This window comes from Plecotus auritus, assembly GCF_963455305.1.
Source record: "Plecotus auritus genome assembly, chromosome: 9".
NCBI classification, from domain to species: domain Eukaryota; kingdom Metazoa; phylum Chordata; class Mammalia; order Chiroptera; family Vespertilionidae; genus Plecotus; species Plecotus auritus.
Genome location: NC_137783.1, coordinates 134,387,533 through 134,402,213, shown reverse-complemented (window position 1 = coordinate 134,402,213; position 14,681 = coordinate 134,387,533). Strand labels below are relative to the sequence as shown.

The window sequence follows — 14,681 nt, the reverse complement described above, 5'->3', positions numbered from 1 at the left end:
CAATATTTGGAGACAGATACACAGAATCTATCAAGTGTAAGGGCTTAATGATTCTTAATTCTCTCTGCATGGATGCCTCCTTCCCACCTACCCACTCCTAAAAGTGAAGTAAAAAGTTAAAAGTGTTCACAGCCCATCTTTGCAAAATTTCTAGAGCCCTTCCTGCCCTTGGGGACCCAATATCCACACCTGCTTACAGGGTGGGGGCTGCAAAGTTCTTCTAATTAAGGTTGTGCAAAGTACGCCATGCAGTCCCCTGGGGTCCTTTTCGAGAAGTGAAACCTTCTGGTAAGGCAGAAACTTTTTTCTATGTCCTTCAGTTCTGATAAGTGTGTATTAAACCAAAGTAATTGGGGTGATGTCCAAGGTAGCAGAAGCCACTGATTTCCTGTCACCTGGTATCTATCAGCAATCCTAAATCTGGCCTATCTCACTCACCCCTGTGCACTTGAAAAAGTAGCAGTCAAGTGAACTCAGCAGCAAGCATCAAATCAGCCCTTGAGCTCTAAGGTCTTGGAGACTCAGGTAAGGAATCAATTTACTTTGTTTCAATGACTACAAGGGAGTGATGGGGAAGGCATAGGATAGTTTTGGAGACTGGAGATTTTTGGCTTTAATTCTAGGGCTTTGCTGGCCAGGTTTTCTGATAGTGTCATGATTTGAGGAGGAGTAATATCAAAGCTTGCTGCCCACCCACTCTTAATATTTCTCTCTCTCTCTCTCTCTCTCTCTCTCTCTCTCTCTCTCTCTCTCTCTCTCAATTCTGGCAGATCAACTCTGAGTCAGATTGCAGCATGTAGATTAAAACACAGTTGCCAACCTGCTGGGCTCAGACCTGCACTCTGCCACTTACAAGCCACATAACCTCAGGCCAAGTTACTAAGCCTCTGGGTTCTCAGTTCCCTCTTCTATAAAATTATGGCAATAGTAACACTAATTGCATTATAAAGATTAAATGAGCTAAAATCCTGAAGCTCTTAGAACCAGTTGTGTGGTACGAAACAAGAAAGTAACCAGTTGTGGCTATAATGAAGATAACTCTATTCTCCCTTACTTTAATTTTTTCCCCTCAAAAGATATCCCGCTAAATGGAAATATCCTTAGATGTTACTAAGCCTCACAGGCTAACATTTCTGGAGGGGCTTGGTGGACACCAAAATGAACTTCAAATCCTGACTCAAATCCATCACAAAAGCTTAGAGTAAAAGTGGGCACTGGAGATGAGAGGAAGCTCTACTGAAGGGGGACAAAAATAAAATTTAACTATGTCATATCTATTTTTTAAAAACAGTCTATAATATCACTCCTTTCCCTGTTTCCCGTAAGATAGCTTGATCTCACTGAACAGATCGCCTTTTTGTCCAATGTCCTGTGCATTTTGTAAACCTGCTCTGAAGAGGCAGTTCAGTTTAATGTTCATTCTAACGTTTACTGACATCATAGTATGGAGAAAATGAGTTGTCTGTGTAATCCTAGTAGGAAATTTCCTTACAGGATTTATATCCCATTAGAGAAGCTACAATATGATATAGAAAGAAAATAGTAAGAAATGCAAATAGCTGTGACTTTGAAAGAGAAGTCATTGCCATAGGCGAGAAGGGCAGGAACAACCTCAGGTCATGTGCGTGTCTCATGGGGAAATAGACTGAAAATGCAGGGGCAGGAGGAGCATTTCACAGAGGAGAGGATTGAGAGGAGAAAGCAAGAGGCTTGTCCAGACCAGCGGCTCTGGCTCCGGTGGGGAACTTGGAAACAATGGGATGGAGCTTAAGAAGTTAGGTAGAGCTGAACTGTGAAGGGATTCTTCACAGGCAATGACTGATTGGAGAGAGAGTTCAAGCTCAGCAAGAGCATGACCTAAGTAGTAATTTAGGGCATTGGATCACAGGATAACATTTCTGGAGCGGGGTGGTGGACACCAAAATGAGCCCCAAATCCTGCTTCAAGTCCATCACAGAAAGAGGGAGGGTAGCCCTAGCCAGTTTGGCTCAGTGGATACAGCGTCAGCCTGTGGACCAAAGGGTCCCGGGTTCGATCCTCCTAGGACTGGGCCTTGGTCAGCCTCATGCAGGAGGCAACCAATCGATGTGTTTCTCTCACATCAGTGTTTCTCTCTGTCTTTCCTTTTCTTTTCACTATCTCTAAAAATCAATGGGAAATATCCTCAGGTGAGGATTAACAAAAACAACAACAAAGAAAAAAAAAAGAAAAGAAAAGAGGGTGCATTAGAAAAGAGAAAGATTGAAGGCAGAAAAGCAAGATTTTTGTGCTTAAACCAAGAGAGGAAATGAGAATTGAATGCATGAGGTGATAGTGGAAGTAGAAAAAGGTTCACCTGCAAGATAAGGTACATTACAGAGGCCCATACAGTATGACCTGGCCATTGAATGAACGTGGGAGACAAAGGAGCCGAGTGACAGATGGCTCCAACATTATATGCCTGGGTGATGGAGGAAACAGAAATAAAGCAATCTGAGGGATGATCCCTGAGGAAAGGCTGGGGACTCTGCAGCACAGTCCCTGAAGAGAACAGTTCCAGTTGAGTGACTCCCCTACAACTGGCTGTGAAGCATTGATGAGTGAGGGGGCGAAGAGGAAGTAGAGGAAGAGAGTGGAACCATAAGTTTTAAGAAGCTTTGGGTAAAGGACAGGGGCACTGGGCAGTGTCAGGGAACACTGCTATATTAAGGAAAGGGCTTTGGGATTGGGGGACACCACAGCACATTTTAATATTTAAAAAAAGGTCTGGTGATTACAATTTTCTTTAAATATTAAATATTTTATAAGTTGCAAGGTATCTTATGTTCTCAAAACAATACTTTGAATCAAGAGATCACAAAAATAGCAAGCAACAGAGCTGAGACTAGCTCCTGCTACATGGCATTAAGAACAGTGAGAATGATGATGCAATAACTGACTTCTTGAAGGACTAAAGTCTTGGTGGGTGGAGATGGGCTGAAATGCACAGGCAAAGGGAAAGGAAGCAAGAACATTCTTACTAAGAGATAAGTAGCACAGGAGGCCAGAAAGGATAAAAATGCAAAAGTATTTTGAGTGGCAAAGGAGGAAGTTGAGGTAAGGAAGGGGGAAGTTGAGGTAACAAAGGTTTTGAACTTCTCAGTAAGTGATGGAATTATTGGACCTAAAAGTCATAACTCAAACCAAAACCCATGAAAGCTGTGAGCTCCCCTTCAGTGGGTGGAGAGAAACAGTGGTGTCTTTTAAAAATCAAAAGAGATTTGCCATAAAACGGGGCAGTGTCTAGTAAACTGAGTCCTTATTTTAATATAGCTTAGAGAAAATAAGGTTCTATTATTACCATATTTTGACCAATGTGGTCAGTAACCCACATTGCTTATGAGTTATTAATGTACCAATGAGTCTTTGGGCATAACCATGTAGGGCACCATGTAAGTAATTATGAACAGTTGTTTTTTTTTAATAGAGCGAAGCTTTAGGAATCTACAATATCCTTAGGAGTATGTGATCTAGTTTTGTATATTCCCATAGAATGAAGCTTTCATTATCCAGTCACTCTATAATGCCCTGGCATAATATAATCTATACATATAAAAGCCTAAGTGACCGTCCAACCATTCGACTGGTAGCTATGACATGCAATGACCACCAGGGGGCAGATGTTCAAAGCACAGGCATGGAAACATGGAACAGACTGATGAATCTGAGAGGGAAGAGTGGAGAGGGGAGGGCAGAAAGAGATTAACCAAAGATCTTATATGCATACTAGAGGCCTGGTGCATGGATTTGCACACCGGTGGGGTCCTTTGGCCTGACCTGTGGGGATCGGGTTGAAACCAGCTCTCCGACATCCCCTGAGGGGTCCCCTATTGCGAGAGGGTGCAGACCAGGCCAAAGGACCCCACCGGTACACAAATCTATGCACTGGTCCTCTAGTATAATATAATAAACATAATATAATATAATCACACACATAAGTACATATACATGAAAGAATATTTGCATAAGAAATGAAGGAACATATAGAAACAGGTATGCTTTTGTTTATCTACTACTATTTTTATCTTAATATTTTTGAAAGCTTTGTAGAAATTTCCATAACAAGACATTATTTTAATAGAGAAAATATAGTTTTCCCTACTGGTCATTACTACCATTAGCAACTGCAGACATAGCCTGAGTAGAACTTGCTTACATAAATGGTTTATCTCACCAATAATACAGATACAACCTTAGGCCATTGAAAAAATATGGGGAAATTAAAAACAACAGAAGCCCAATCATCTAGATAATTGATGACTTTTGCTCTTTAAGTCATCCTCACTAAAATGAGCCCTCTGGAGAGGAGTGTGGTGCCTCCCAGCTCATTCCACACTTGTCATGGGAAAATTAACCTCTCTGAACCTCTATTTCTATGTCTGCAAAAAGACAAAATGCTTACTTAGTAAGGAAGGTGTTGGGAGAGTTGGAACTAGATGCATATACACTATTCCTGGCTCATAGTAGGTGCTCAGTGAATAACTGTATGTGGTCTAGCTTGTTGTGTGGTAGAAAGAGCACCAGTCTCAGGGCCATGGTGACTACCTTCCGGTTTGGCTTGGTCACTGGGTGCAAGGTCTTTAACAAGGCATGTCCCATCCCTGGGCCGCCATTGCCTCATTTGTCAAATGAACAGAATGGTTTCTGAGATTCCCCCTGAGTAGCTTTAAATCCTGCCTGGTGACCAGAATCAGTTTGTAAACTCCGTAGTGGGCTACATTGATATATTCCTTTTGGGTGGTACAAAGCAGAACCCCAAGACCACACCACATATGATAATCTAGAGTTTGAGCAAAATCAAGTGCAAAGCATTCAGTCAAATCCTCCTCTCTTCCCTTTAGCTCAGACAGATATTCTTTCTTCAATTGATTTGTAATCACCCAATATGAAGGAAAAGAAAGATGTTCATTAGTAAAATAGAGTGAATTCCTATTCACTACAGGGGACAAATCAGTCTGGTACAATAGGTACCTCATTGTAGAGGTTGAAGTCCACATTTTAAATCTCTATTAGACATGAAAATTTGAATAGTTGCCTAACTTTTCTATGCCCTTGCTACCTTCTGTACAAAGTAGGGACAATGACTTATCCCTAATCTACTCTGTGAGGCTCAAATAAGATGTCAGATGTGAAATCTCTTTGTCACTATAAAGTGGGTACAAAGGTGAGGCCCAGAAGACATCCAATTACCTGTCTCATGGCATACCTATAGTTGCCTGGCTCTGTGTGACTTCAGTAAGATAAGCAAGATGGACAGACAGTCTTGGTCTCCAAGTCTCCTTACACAATTTGCAGTCAATAAAGACAAGAACAAAGATGTGTCCCGAAAGAGAGATTTCCAGGGCCCAGGAGAATCCAAATAGAATTCATGTAAGAAATTGACATAAACAAATGAATACCAGAAGGAAGCCCCAGGTAAAGAGGGCTGAGCAGTCTTGAAGTATTAGAGCTGGGAATGACCTTGGTAATAATCACTGTCTAACTTCAGAAATGAATAAATTCTAAATTCTAAGAACAACTAGCATTTACTACTTTCTCGCTATGTACTAGGCACTTTCACATGTTAAATTATTTCTCACAAATGTCTGTGAAAGGGGTATTGTGCTCATTTTTCAGATAGAAACAAGAGAAACTAATGCTCAAAAGGTAATAATGCTAAAAACAAGAACAGCAACAAAACCAGCTAATAATTATTCAGACATAAGTACCTTACACACATTTATTTCTTCAATCATATTTATAAGAAAATACTAAAATACTGGATAAGAGAGAACAAGATTTCTGCTTTGATGGAATTTATAAACAAGCAAGCAAATATAATGGAGGTGTTGTGGGAGAGAGTAACTAGCAGGTTGAATCATTGATTGAAGGTTCAGGGGAGGCTTCTCTGAGAACCTGACATTTGAGCTCCATCTGAGTAAAAAGACACCAGCCATCCACAGACCATCAGCTCATTTAAACCTTATAGCAACCCTATGAGAAAAGAATTATTATTATCTTCCATAAAAAGAGTTCAACTTGGGACCCAGAGACTTTTTAAAAATTTGCCCAAGGTTCACAGGAAAAAGAAGAATCATGATTTAAACATAGGCAATCTGAATCAGGAGGCCATGGTCTTACATACAACCTTAGAGAGCCTCCTTGAAGTGATAAACTCAAGATCACAGAGTTAGTGGTAGAGGGCAGACTAGAACCAGCCCTTCCTGACTCCAAGGACAGACATCATCATATTCTGTCATGATGCCTCTGGTCCATCACAAAGGACAAAAGCAAATAAGCAAAGGAATAAGGGCAAGTCCATACAAAATGCATTTTCCAATATTAAAGCATAAGAAAAGCATCCAGGGCTGAGAGACAAACAGAACATGCAGATATATGAGCATGGTGTTCTCTTTAAAGATAAATTATGCCCCAAACATAGTTGTCAAAAATACTGGCAGCAAACCCTGGGCCCATATGTCCTTGCTTGAGATGCCCCCTCCGAATCCAGTAGGACTTGCCTTAGATCCAAAGTCACAAGGAATAGGCCATGTTTACCATCAAAGACACCCAGGGAAAAAAAATACTGAAAAAAAAACCTATTCAGGTTGAATGACACAAGATAAAAGACTACTGAAATCCTGTTCTCTCTCTTCTCATTTTATTATTTGTTTTATTTTTAGGATTTTTGAGGGTGAAATGACGACACCCAGAAATTCAATGAGTGGAGCTTTCCCAGCAGATCCTATGAAAGGCCCTATTGCCATGCAACCTGTTAAAAAAATCATTCCCAGGAAGATATCGCCTGTGGTTGGCCCCACACAAAGCTTCTTCATGAGGGAATCCAAGGCTTTGGGGGTGAGTCAGTTACCCTCCATTCCATATCCTAGGGATTCTCTGGCTTATAGAAGTAGATGCTATAGACTAGGTACAGGATTCAATCCAATTTGAAGGTATCTGATCCAACCTGAAGTGTTCTTTATGTCTGAAACGGTGGGTCAAATCAGAGATGTACAGAGAAGTTATCACAGTGATTTTTTGATTTTGAGGCTTATATATGACATCCCAGTTCGTCACCAGCATCCTAGGCATATCTGCCTTGGAAATGACCCATCTTCTTCACCCAGGTGGTGAAGAAAATGAATCCAAACAAGACACAGGTCTTGGCATCTTCACCACTTCTTTTAGTTATTTTACACAAGCCCAAGCCAGGGCTTCCAGCCTTACCTTTGCTTTCTGACTTGAAGATGATTTAAATTCACTCACCAGTGCTCCTATTTTCTCCACAGGCTGTCCAGATTATGAATGGGCTCTTCCACATTGCTCTTGGTGGTCTCCTGATAATCCACCTGGAGGTCTATGTACCTATCTGTGTAACTGTGTGGTACCCTCTCTGGGGAGGCATTATGGTGAGTAAAAATTTACAACCATTTGGGGAGTGATGCAGACAAAAATTTTAAAAAGGCTCCACAGGAATATACCAGATTAGTTCTGTGTTGAGGAAAGTTGAGTAGGAGATAGCTTGTCTGATTAAAGTAATTCGGTGGAAAGAAACTTGACTAAATTGAGTATGAATGACATTGTTGAGAGTTAGTCATCATGCTTCATGTGAAGTCAGAGAAAGATATCTTACATGAATCTGCAAAGGGAAGGAAGAGTGTTCAAAGCATGACTTATCCAAAGTCAAGTTGGATGGGCAGAGGAGTACTAGACATTTGGACTATATAGCATGATGTTTCGGAAAGCAAAAGGGGGTAGGACCATCCCACTTCCAACTGGTCCTTCTTCCTTACAATTCTGTTTAGTTACTATTGCACATGGTGAAATTAGTCCCATCCTAAATGAATCTTCCGTAGCTTATCAGGAGAGAGGCATTCCTTATGGCTGTTTCATGTACATGTTTTTCAAGCTTGTAAGCCTGTCTGGGTGTGGTATGGGGCAGTGGTGTTTATATCGCCATTACATTTTAATAGTTGCTACGATAAAGATGAGCCCAAGATTTTCCGAACAAGGGGAGATAGATTAGAACAAGAATTTTCTCCATTTTTACAACTTGAACAGTAGAAAAAGAAAATGAGAAATAATCATCATCACTTCCTGTAGCAGCCAACATTTTAATGGGGTGCCTATGACATTCAGGCCAAATATTTCTTACACTGATTCATTCTTCATTAACACCAGTCATGTAAATCATTGGGAACTACAAAGAGCAATCATACAAAAAATTTTTTTAAATAAAAACAAACTTTTATATCCACAGTCTGACTACTAATTGATATGGAAATGTGAATTCTGCCTCTTTGTGTTTTTTTAAATTATTATTATTTTTTTAACCCTCACCCGAGGAGTGAAGATACTTTTTTTCCATTGATTTTTAGAGACAGTGGAAGGGAGGGGGTGGAGGGAAGAGAGACAGAGAGAAACATCATTGTGACAGACACCATGATTGGTTGCCACCCACACGCACTGGAACCAGGGGGCAGGGAATAGACCTGAAACCCAGGTACATGCCCTTGACCTGGGATCAAACCTGAGACCCTCAGCTGAGCAGGTCTACACTCTAACCACTAAGCCAGTTGGCAGAGCATCTTTAGTTTTATTATTATTTTCCTAATCACAGCTCCTCAGTTGATTAAATAAGAGGCATGGATTGAATGTAGTAGAACTTGAATAAAGGGGAAATATGACCACTGAAAAATAAATGAATCCAATAAAAATGGCTAAGTAGATTAGTGAAAGTGGTTGAAAGCGTGGATAGCTTTTTTACAACCCAGTTCTCTGAGTTACAAAGTAATCACTCTCTCTGCTTCTCTTCCCCTCTGCCAATTCTCCCATCTCCACACCCTTCCCCACCTACCACTTCTCTTTTCACAGTACATCATTTCTGGATCACTCCTGGCAGCAGCCAAGACAAACTCCAGGAAAAGTTTGGCAAGTAATCATATGTTCTTCTCTTCCACATATCAGAGGAATATTTGACTTCTCAGTTGAAAACAAATACCCTTAAAGACCTTTGGAATCACAATAGCATTGAGTTCTCTCAACCCTAAAAAGCAAAAGATCCTCTACAATGCTATTGTGATTTTATTTAAGAAAAACTTGAAAATGAGATCTACCTGAAATGTATCCATGGAAACAATTTAAAGGCAGATGAAGAGCATGCTTATGATTTTATGGCTGATAAATGCTGTGTGAGACTAACAAATTTCCTTAAAAGCTATGTCGTTTCTCTCAGGCCACCATTTAGGACAGTTATCTAATCAATGCTATGATTGACTCAAGTCCTAATTGACTTTGAGCTGTAATTTTGAGCTCAGTTTATCTCCATATACCTCTGAGTTTTCACCTGTAAATGGAGATAATAGTACTTATTACCATATGACATTGTCATTAGGATGAAATGGAGTAGTATACAGGAAAGTGCTTCGGAGGCACTTTCACTCCGGAAAAGCTCCCATATTGTATGGGTCAAGAGCTCACCAGCAGGTTTCCTCCCCAATTGTTTTTTACACCTAGTAAGCTATTACTGACTTGAGTCACTTCCAAAGTCAGTGAGGAATTGAGTGAATTGAAATGCTCTACTCCAGAGGTGGTCTGACAAACTCAGTTTGGGTGTGTGTGTGTCGGCGGAGCGGGGGCCGGGAGGGGGGTTGGTGGGGAGAGACTGTTTATGAAGGTCACGTTGTTTTATTTTCCAAATACAGCCAGTCCTACTGACTTGCCATTTGTAGATTATACAGTCATGGATGAAATATGTGTGTCTTAAAGTAATCATCAATAATTTCATATCTTTATGGTACTTGTCACATATATTTTCCTGTTTTGACCTTTTATCGTCTTTGCAAATTAGAACACTCCCACTGACATCCTCTTACCTATGCTACCAGAGAGATGGCTGACTTCAGCCGATGTCAGTAGGGAGAAGGTGGTGTTATTAATCTTGCTGTTCTTTGTTTTCACTTGGTGGTCCAGATTCAGAGGGTCTATCTGCTCTTTTCCTATATATACCCACTTTTTTGATGGAAGAACCTTATTTTTTCTCTCCCTTCTACCTTCTTACACAGACTGATATGGCCTGAATACTATTTATTTTCATTTACCCAATAAATATTTATTAAATACCTACTAGGATGGTAACAATGATAGTGGAAAGAAGTGCAAGGGGACAATTTATAAGAATAAAGGATTACTCCTACTTTTTTTTCTGGATAAACTGATTGGATAGTGATGGCATAGAATGAGATGGGAAATATGGAGAAAGGAACAAAATTGAGAGATGAAGGTTTTTATTTTACAGTAACAGAAAACTAAAAACAACTGAGGGAGGTGTGGTATAGGATGATTTAGTAGTACCTCTGTGAGTCAGAGGAATGAGACCTGGAATACCATCCTAGGTTAAATTCTCCAAATGGAAATCAAACCCAATTAATGATTCTTTATATCTTCATTTCAGGTCAAAGGGAAAATGATAACGAACTCAATGAGCCTCTTTGCTGCCATTTCTGGGATAATTCTTTTGATCATGGACATATTTAATATTACAATTTCCCATTTTTTTAAAGTGGAGAGTCTGAACTTTATTAAGGCTTCTGTGGTATATGGTAACATACACAACTGTGAACCAGCTAACCCCGCTGAGAAAAACTCTTTATATGTACAATATTGTTACAGAGTTCGATCCGTGTTCTTGGTAAGTGTGAAATATGATTCCTTTTCAGAGAGTTAGTGTGGCATTTTTATTATGAGCATCAACTTTAGATCCAGACTGTCAGCATTTGGTGTTTATTGCCTCATGCCTTTGGGCAAGAATTTTAACCACATTCTATCTCAGTTTTAATTATGAAATGGGGAAGATAATAGTACTTACTTACATCCCTGTTTTGAGGGATAAGTCAATATATGCAAACATTTAGAACAGTGTCTGGTACACAGACAGTGCTATGTATATATTTGTTTTAACATTAATATTGTTAATGGTACTTACATTTATCATTATTATTATTAAGATGAACATTGAAGAACTACCTAAGTTGTTATGAATAGCTTTTGCCTCAAGGAGTTTTTTTGTTTTGTTTTGTTTTTAAATATATTTTTATTGATTTCAGAGAGGAAGAGAGATAGAAACATCAATGATGACAGAGAATCATTGATTGGCTGCCTCCTGCACGCCTCCTACTAGGGATCGATCCCACAACCCAGGCATGTGCCCTTAACTAGAATCAAACCCGGGACCCTTCAGTTCCCAGGCTGACACTCTATCCACTAAGCCAAACCATTTAGGGCTGCCTCAAGGAGTTTTTAGTGTAGAGTTTAAAGGGGGGAAAGTGCATATCCCAAATGTGAAGAGGTTTCCTTGGTGTGATACCACCTAAATAAAGCTGGATACAAATAATTTGTGACTCAGTAATTATTCTTTCCTACATAGAATTGATTCTTCAACTAATTATTATTCACTTTCTATCAGCAACATGGATTAACTATTTTTTCTGTGTCAGGAGTTGCTAAGGCTTAGGGTTACAAACATACTGTAGTTCTTAAAGATAGTCATTATTCACCTAAAGATTTTATTTTTAATCACTTAATTTTAGTCAACAGTCATTTACTGAGCACTTACCCTATTCTTATGTTTTTTATTATTACATTTCATCCTCATTTTTCCATTGTTCTTCAGAGCCTTTTCGCAGTGATGCTGATCTTTGCCTTCTTCCAGAAACTTGTGACAGCTGGCACTGTTGAGAATGAATGGAAAAAACTTTGCTCCAGACCCAAAGCTGTAAGTAGTAGCCACTCTGTCCTCAACCTCCCTCTAGGAAAATCATGTCTTACAAAAAAAAAAAAAAAAAAAAAAGATCCTTTATAGAGAATGTAATCCAATGAGACTTTGAGTTTGAGCCTGGGAGCTTCATGAAAAATGGTCTTGGCATATTACTGGGAAGCAGAAAATACCAATAATGATAGAAAATGTCTTGAAACTTGAAATAAGTCTAAAGGTTAGACAGAGGAAACAGTTCTATAGTATATGCACCCTCCTCCTAACCTTGACTTCTGCTTGACTCAAGCATCCAACTTGATTCCATACGTCACGCGCAGATGGCTGAAGGTTGAAGGTTGATTAAAGACAATAGTTCTTCCACTTGATTTCTCAGTATTCCCTTCTTCCACCCAACCACTTTTTCATCCATCTAATCCCTCTTCCAAAACAATAGGTTCAAAGAAGCTCCACAACTGGGAAATATCTATTAACTGCTTCAGAACCATAGAATATCAGATTTAGTACAGAACTTAGGAATCAGCACTAATTATTTCATTTTGCAGATGAGAAAAGTAGGATTAGAGACCAAAAATTATTTTTCCAAAATTATCTCCAATAAAGGCAAATCAAAATGAAAATATAAATTCCTCTATTATTGCAATGTTCTTTCCCAAATATTGTGTGATCATTCCTGGAAAAAGGGCAAAAACTGTTGGCATTGAGGATAAATCTTGATAAGTGATTGGGTAAGAATATGAGCACCTAGGAAACCAATCCTGGCACTTGAGGAACATGGCAAATAAAATAAATAGCATAAAAACAAGGAGTTATTTGATACATATTTGTAGAGATTATTGAGAAATATGCCAATGATAAAAGTCAAGAAAAATTGGTTGAATTTTGTGTTCTAGGATGTAGTTCTTCTCCTGTCAGCTGAAGAAAAAAAAGAAAAGGCAATTGAAATAAAAGAAGATGTGGTAGAGTTGACTGAAATATCTGCCCAACCAAAAAATGAAGAAGACATTGAAATTATTCCAGTCCAAGAAGAAGAAGAAGAAGAAACAGAAGTAAACTTTCCAGAACCTCCCCAAGACCAGGAATCCTCACCAATAGAAGATGATAGTGTCCCTTAAACTTTTTTTTTTTTTTTTTTTGGTTTTCTGTTTCCTTTTTCTAAGCATTAGTGTTCATAGCTTCCAAGAGATATATTCCCCCCATTTCTTGAGACACTCTGCATGTATCTCCACATATCTCTCCGGTCTTTGCATGGAGTGACCACAGAGTATGTGCATATTCCCTCTCTCTCTCTCTCTCTCTCTCTCTCGTTCAGAAAATATAACTATTGTAGCAGATTGCATTATAATGTTTCTTGTTTGGAGCAGTTTTCTTACATTTAAAAAAGGCAGAATGTGATTTTTCACTAGCCTTTGCCTTGGATAAGTAGTAGCCACAGTAGTGTTTTAGTGTTTTTTTGTTTGTCTGTTTTGTTTTGTTTTCCATTTCTTCCCTTCTCAACAGGAAGATTCTGCACCTGATGAAAAAGATAAATGACTGCTGCATGCCATCCATAAACTATCTCTAATTCCTACCACATCTACATTTTGGGTGTAGTCCCTTTGCACCACTGTTTTAAGGAAAGCAAAAATAATAATAGTGAGTGCAATAAGGAGCCTATTCCATCTATCTTTCTATGGGGCTGACATTGACATACCCTGAGCCTCCACAGCCCTTCAGGGAGGCTCTGAGAGACCAACTCCCAATCCTTTCTTTGTACAAACAGAACAGCTTATAAATGGCCATGTCTCTATCTGTCTTAACTTTCTCTAATCCCTGCTCTAGGCTCTTGGCTGCACTGTCTACCTACTTTTAGTCTTTAGGCAAGAGAAGAAAGAATAAAAGAATAATACCAGGAGTAGCCATATCTCAAATAATAACCACCATTTGTATTTATAGAATATTTTCTAGTCAACAAAATATTTTATCAAATAATTGCTTTTGATCACCCCTAATAAAAAAGAATTCTATACCTATTTTACAAATGATTCAAAAAGGCTAAGTAATTTGTAAATAAGTAAAGGTAATTTACAGCTAGTAATTTTGAGGGCCTTTTTCATTACTAAATATTCTTACTCAAATCCTGTAATGTTTTGAAATAACCAAATTACCTACCAATGCCCACATAAACTACTAGAGTTAAGTCAAAAGGTTTTATCAAGCTTCTACTCTCTGACCAGCACCGAAACAGGGTTGAGAGAGATACAAAAGAGTCAGAAATCAAATTTTACCATGTGGGGATAAAAAGACTTAGACATTCACAACCTTTTCAAAACTACTTACATCATTGATGTATAATTGTTTGTTAGATTACATAATGTAGATACTGAGTTATCAATGCTACAGACTAAGTGCTACAGACATTGTGAGAAAGAAGATCATGCTTAAAAATTATATAAATAGTTACAATGCCTAATCTCAGGCAACGGCTATTCTACTTATTGATTCTTGTTCATATTCAGAGAAACTAGTACTCTATGAAGAAAGAAACTTAACCTAGGAAGGTTACTATCTATTAACTACATTTGAGCATTTGCTACATGTTGAATGCTGTCAGATTCTGGCAAGTGTACAGACAATGTAATTTCCACTCCCTGTGATATTTCCATTTTGTTAGGGGCCACCAATGAAAGATATTTCCTCTGATTAGAAAGAAAAAGGAGTAAAGTCCTCTATGTAAAGTCCTCAAAATTAGCTTTAAATAAATAAAACTATATTTGTATTCTTATCTGCAATAGATGATTCCAACATGGTATTTCCCCAAATCTTCTTTATTTCTATAACATCAGACCATGCGAGGCTCCTAAAGCCTTAAGGTCATATTCACACAACCCTAATCTGGGTGTGAGTTGTGAAGTATCAGAATATTGACTATTAA

General features: G+C 38.7%; 1 protein-coding gene across 1 annotated transcript; it reads left to right on the top strand.

Annotated features, from left to right (window-relative positions):
- Positions 1-444: 444 nt before the first annotated feature.
- Positions 445-13,771, top strand: MS4A1 (membrane spanning 4-domains A1). The gene is made up of 7 exons (XM_080640162.1): positions 445-525; positions 6,681-6,855; positions 7,287-7,406; positions 8,872-8,928; positions 10,451-10,687; positions 11,669-11,770; positions 12,661-13,771. The coding sequence occupies exons 2-7, from the start codon at positions 6,697-6,699 to the stop codon at positions 12,880-12,882; spliced, it is 897 nt and encodes a 298-aa protein (XP_080496288.1). The 5' UTR covers positions 445-525; positions 6,681-6,696; the 3' UTR covers positions 12,883-13,771.
- The last annotated feature ends 910 nt before the right edge of the window (positions 13,772-14,681 follow it).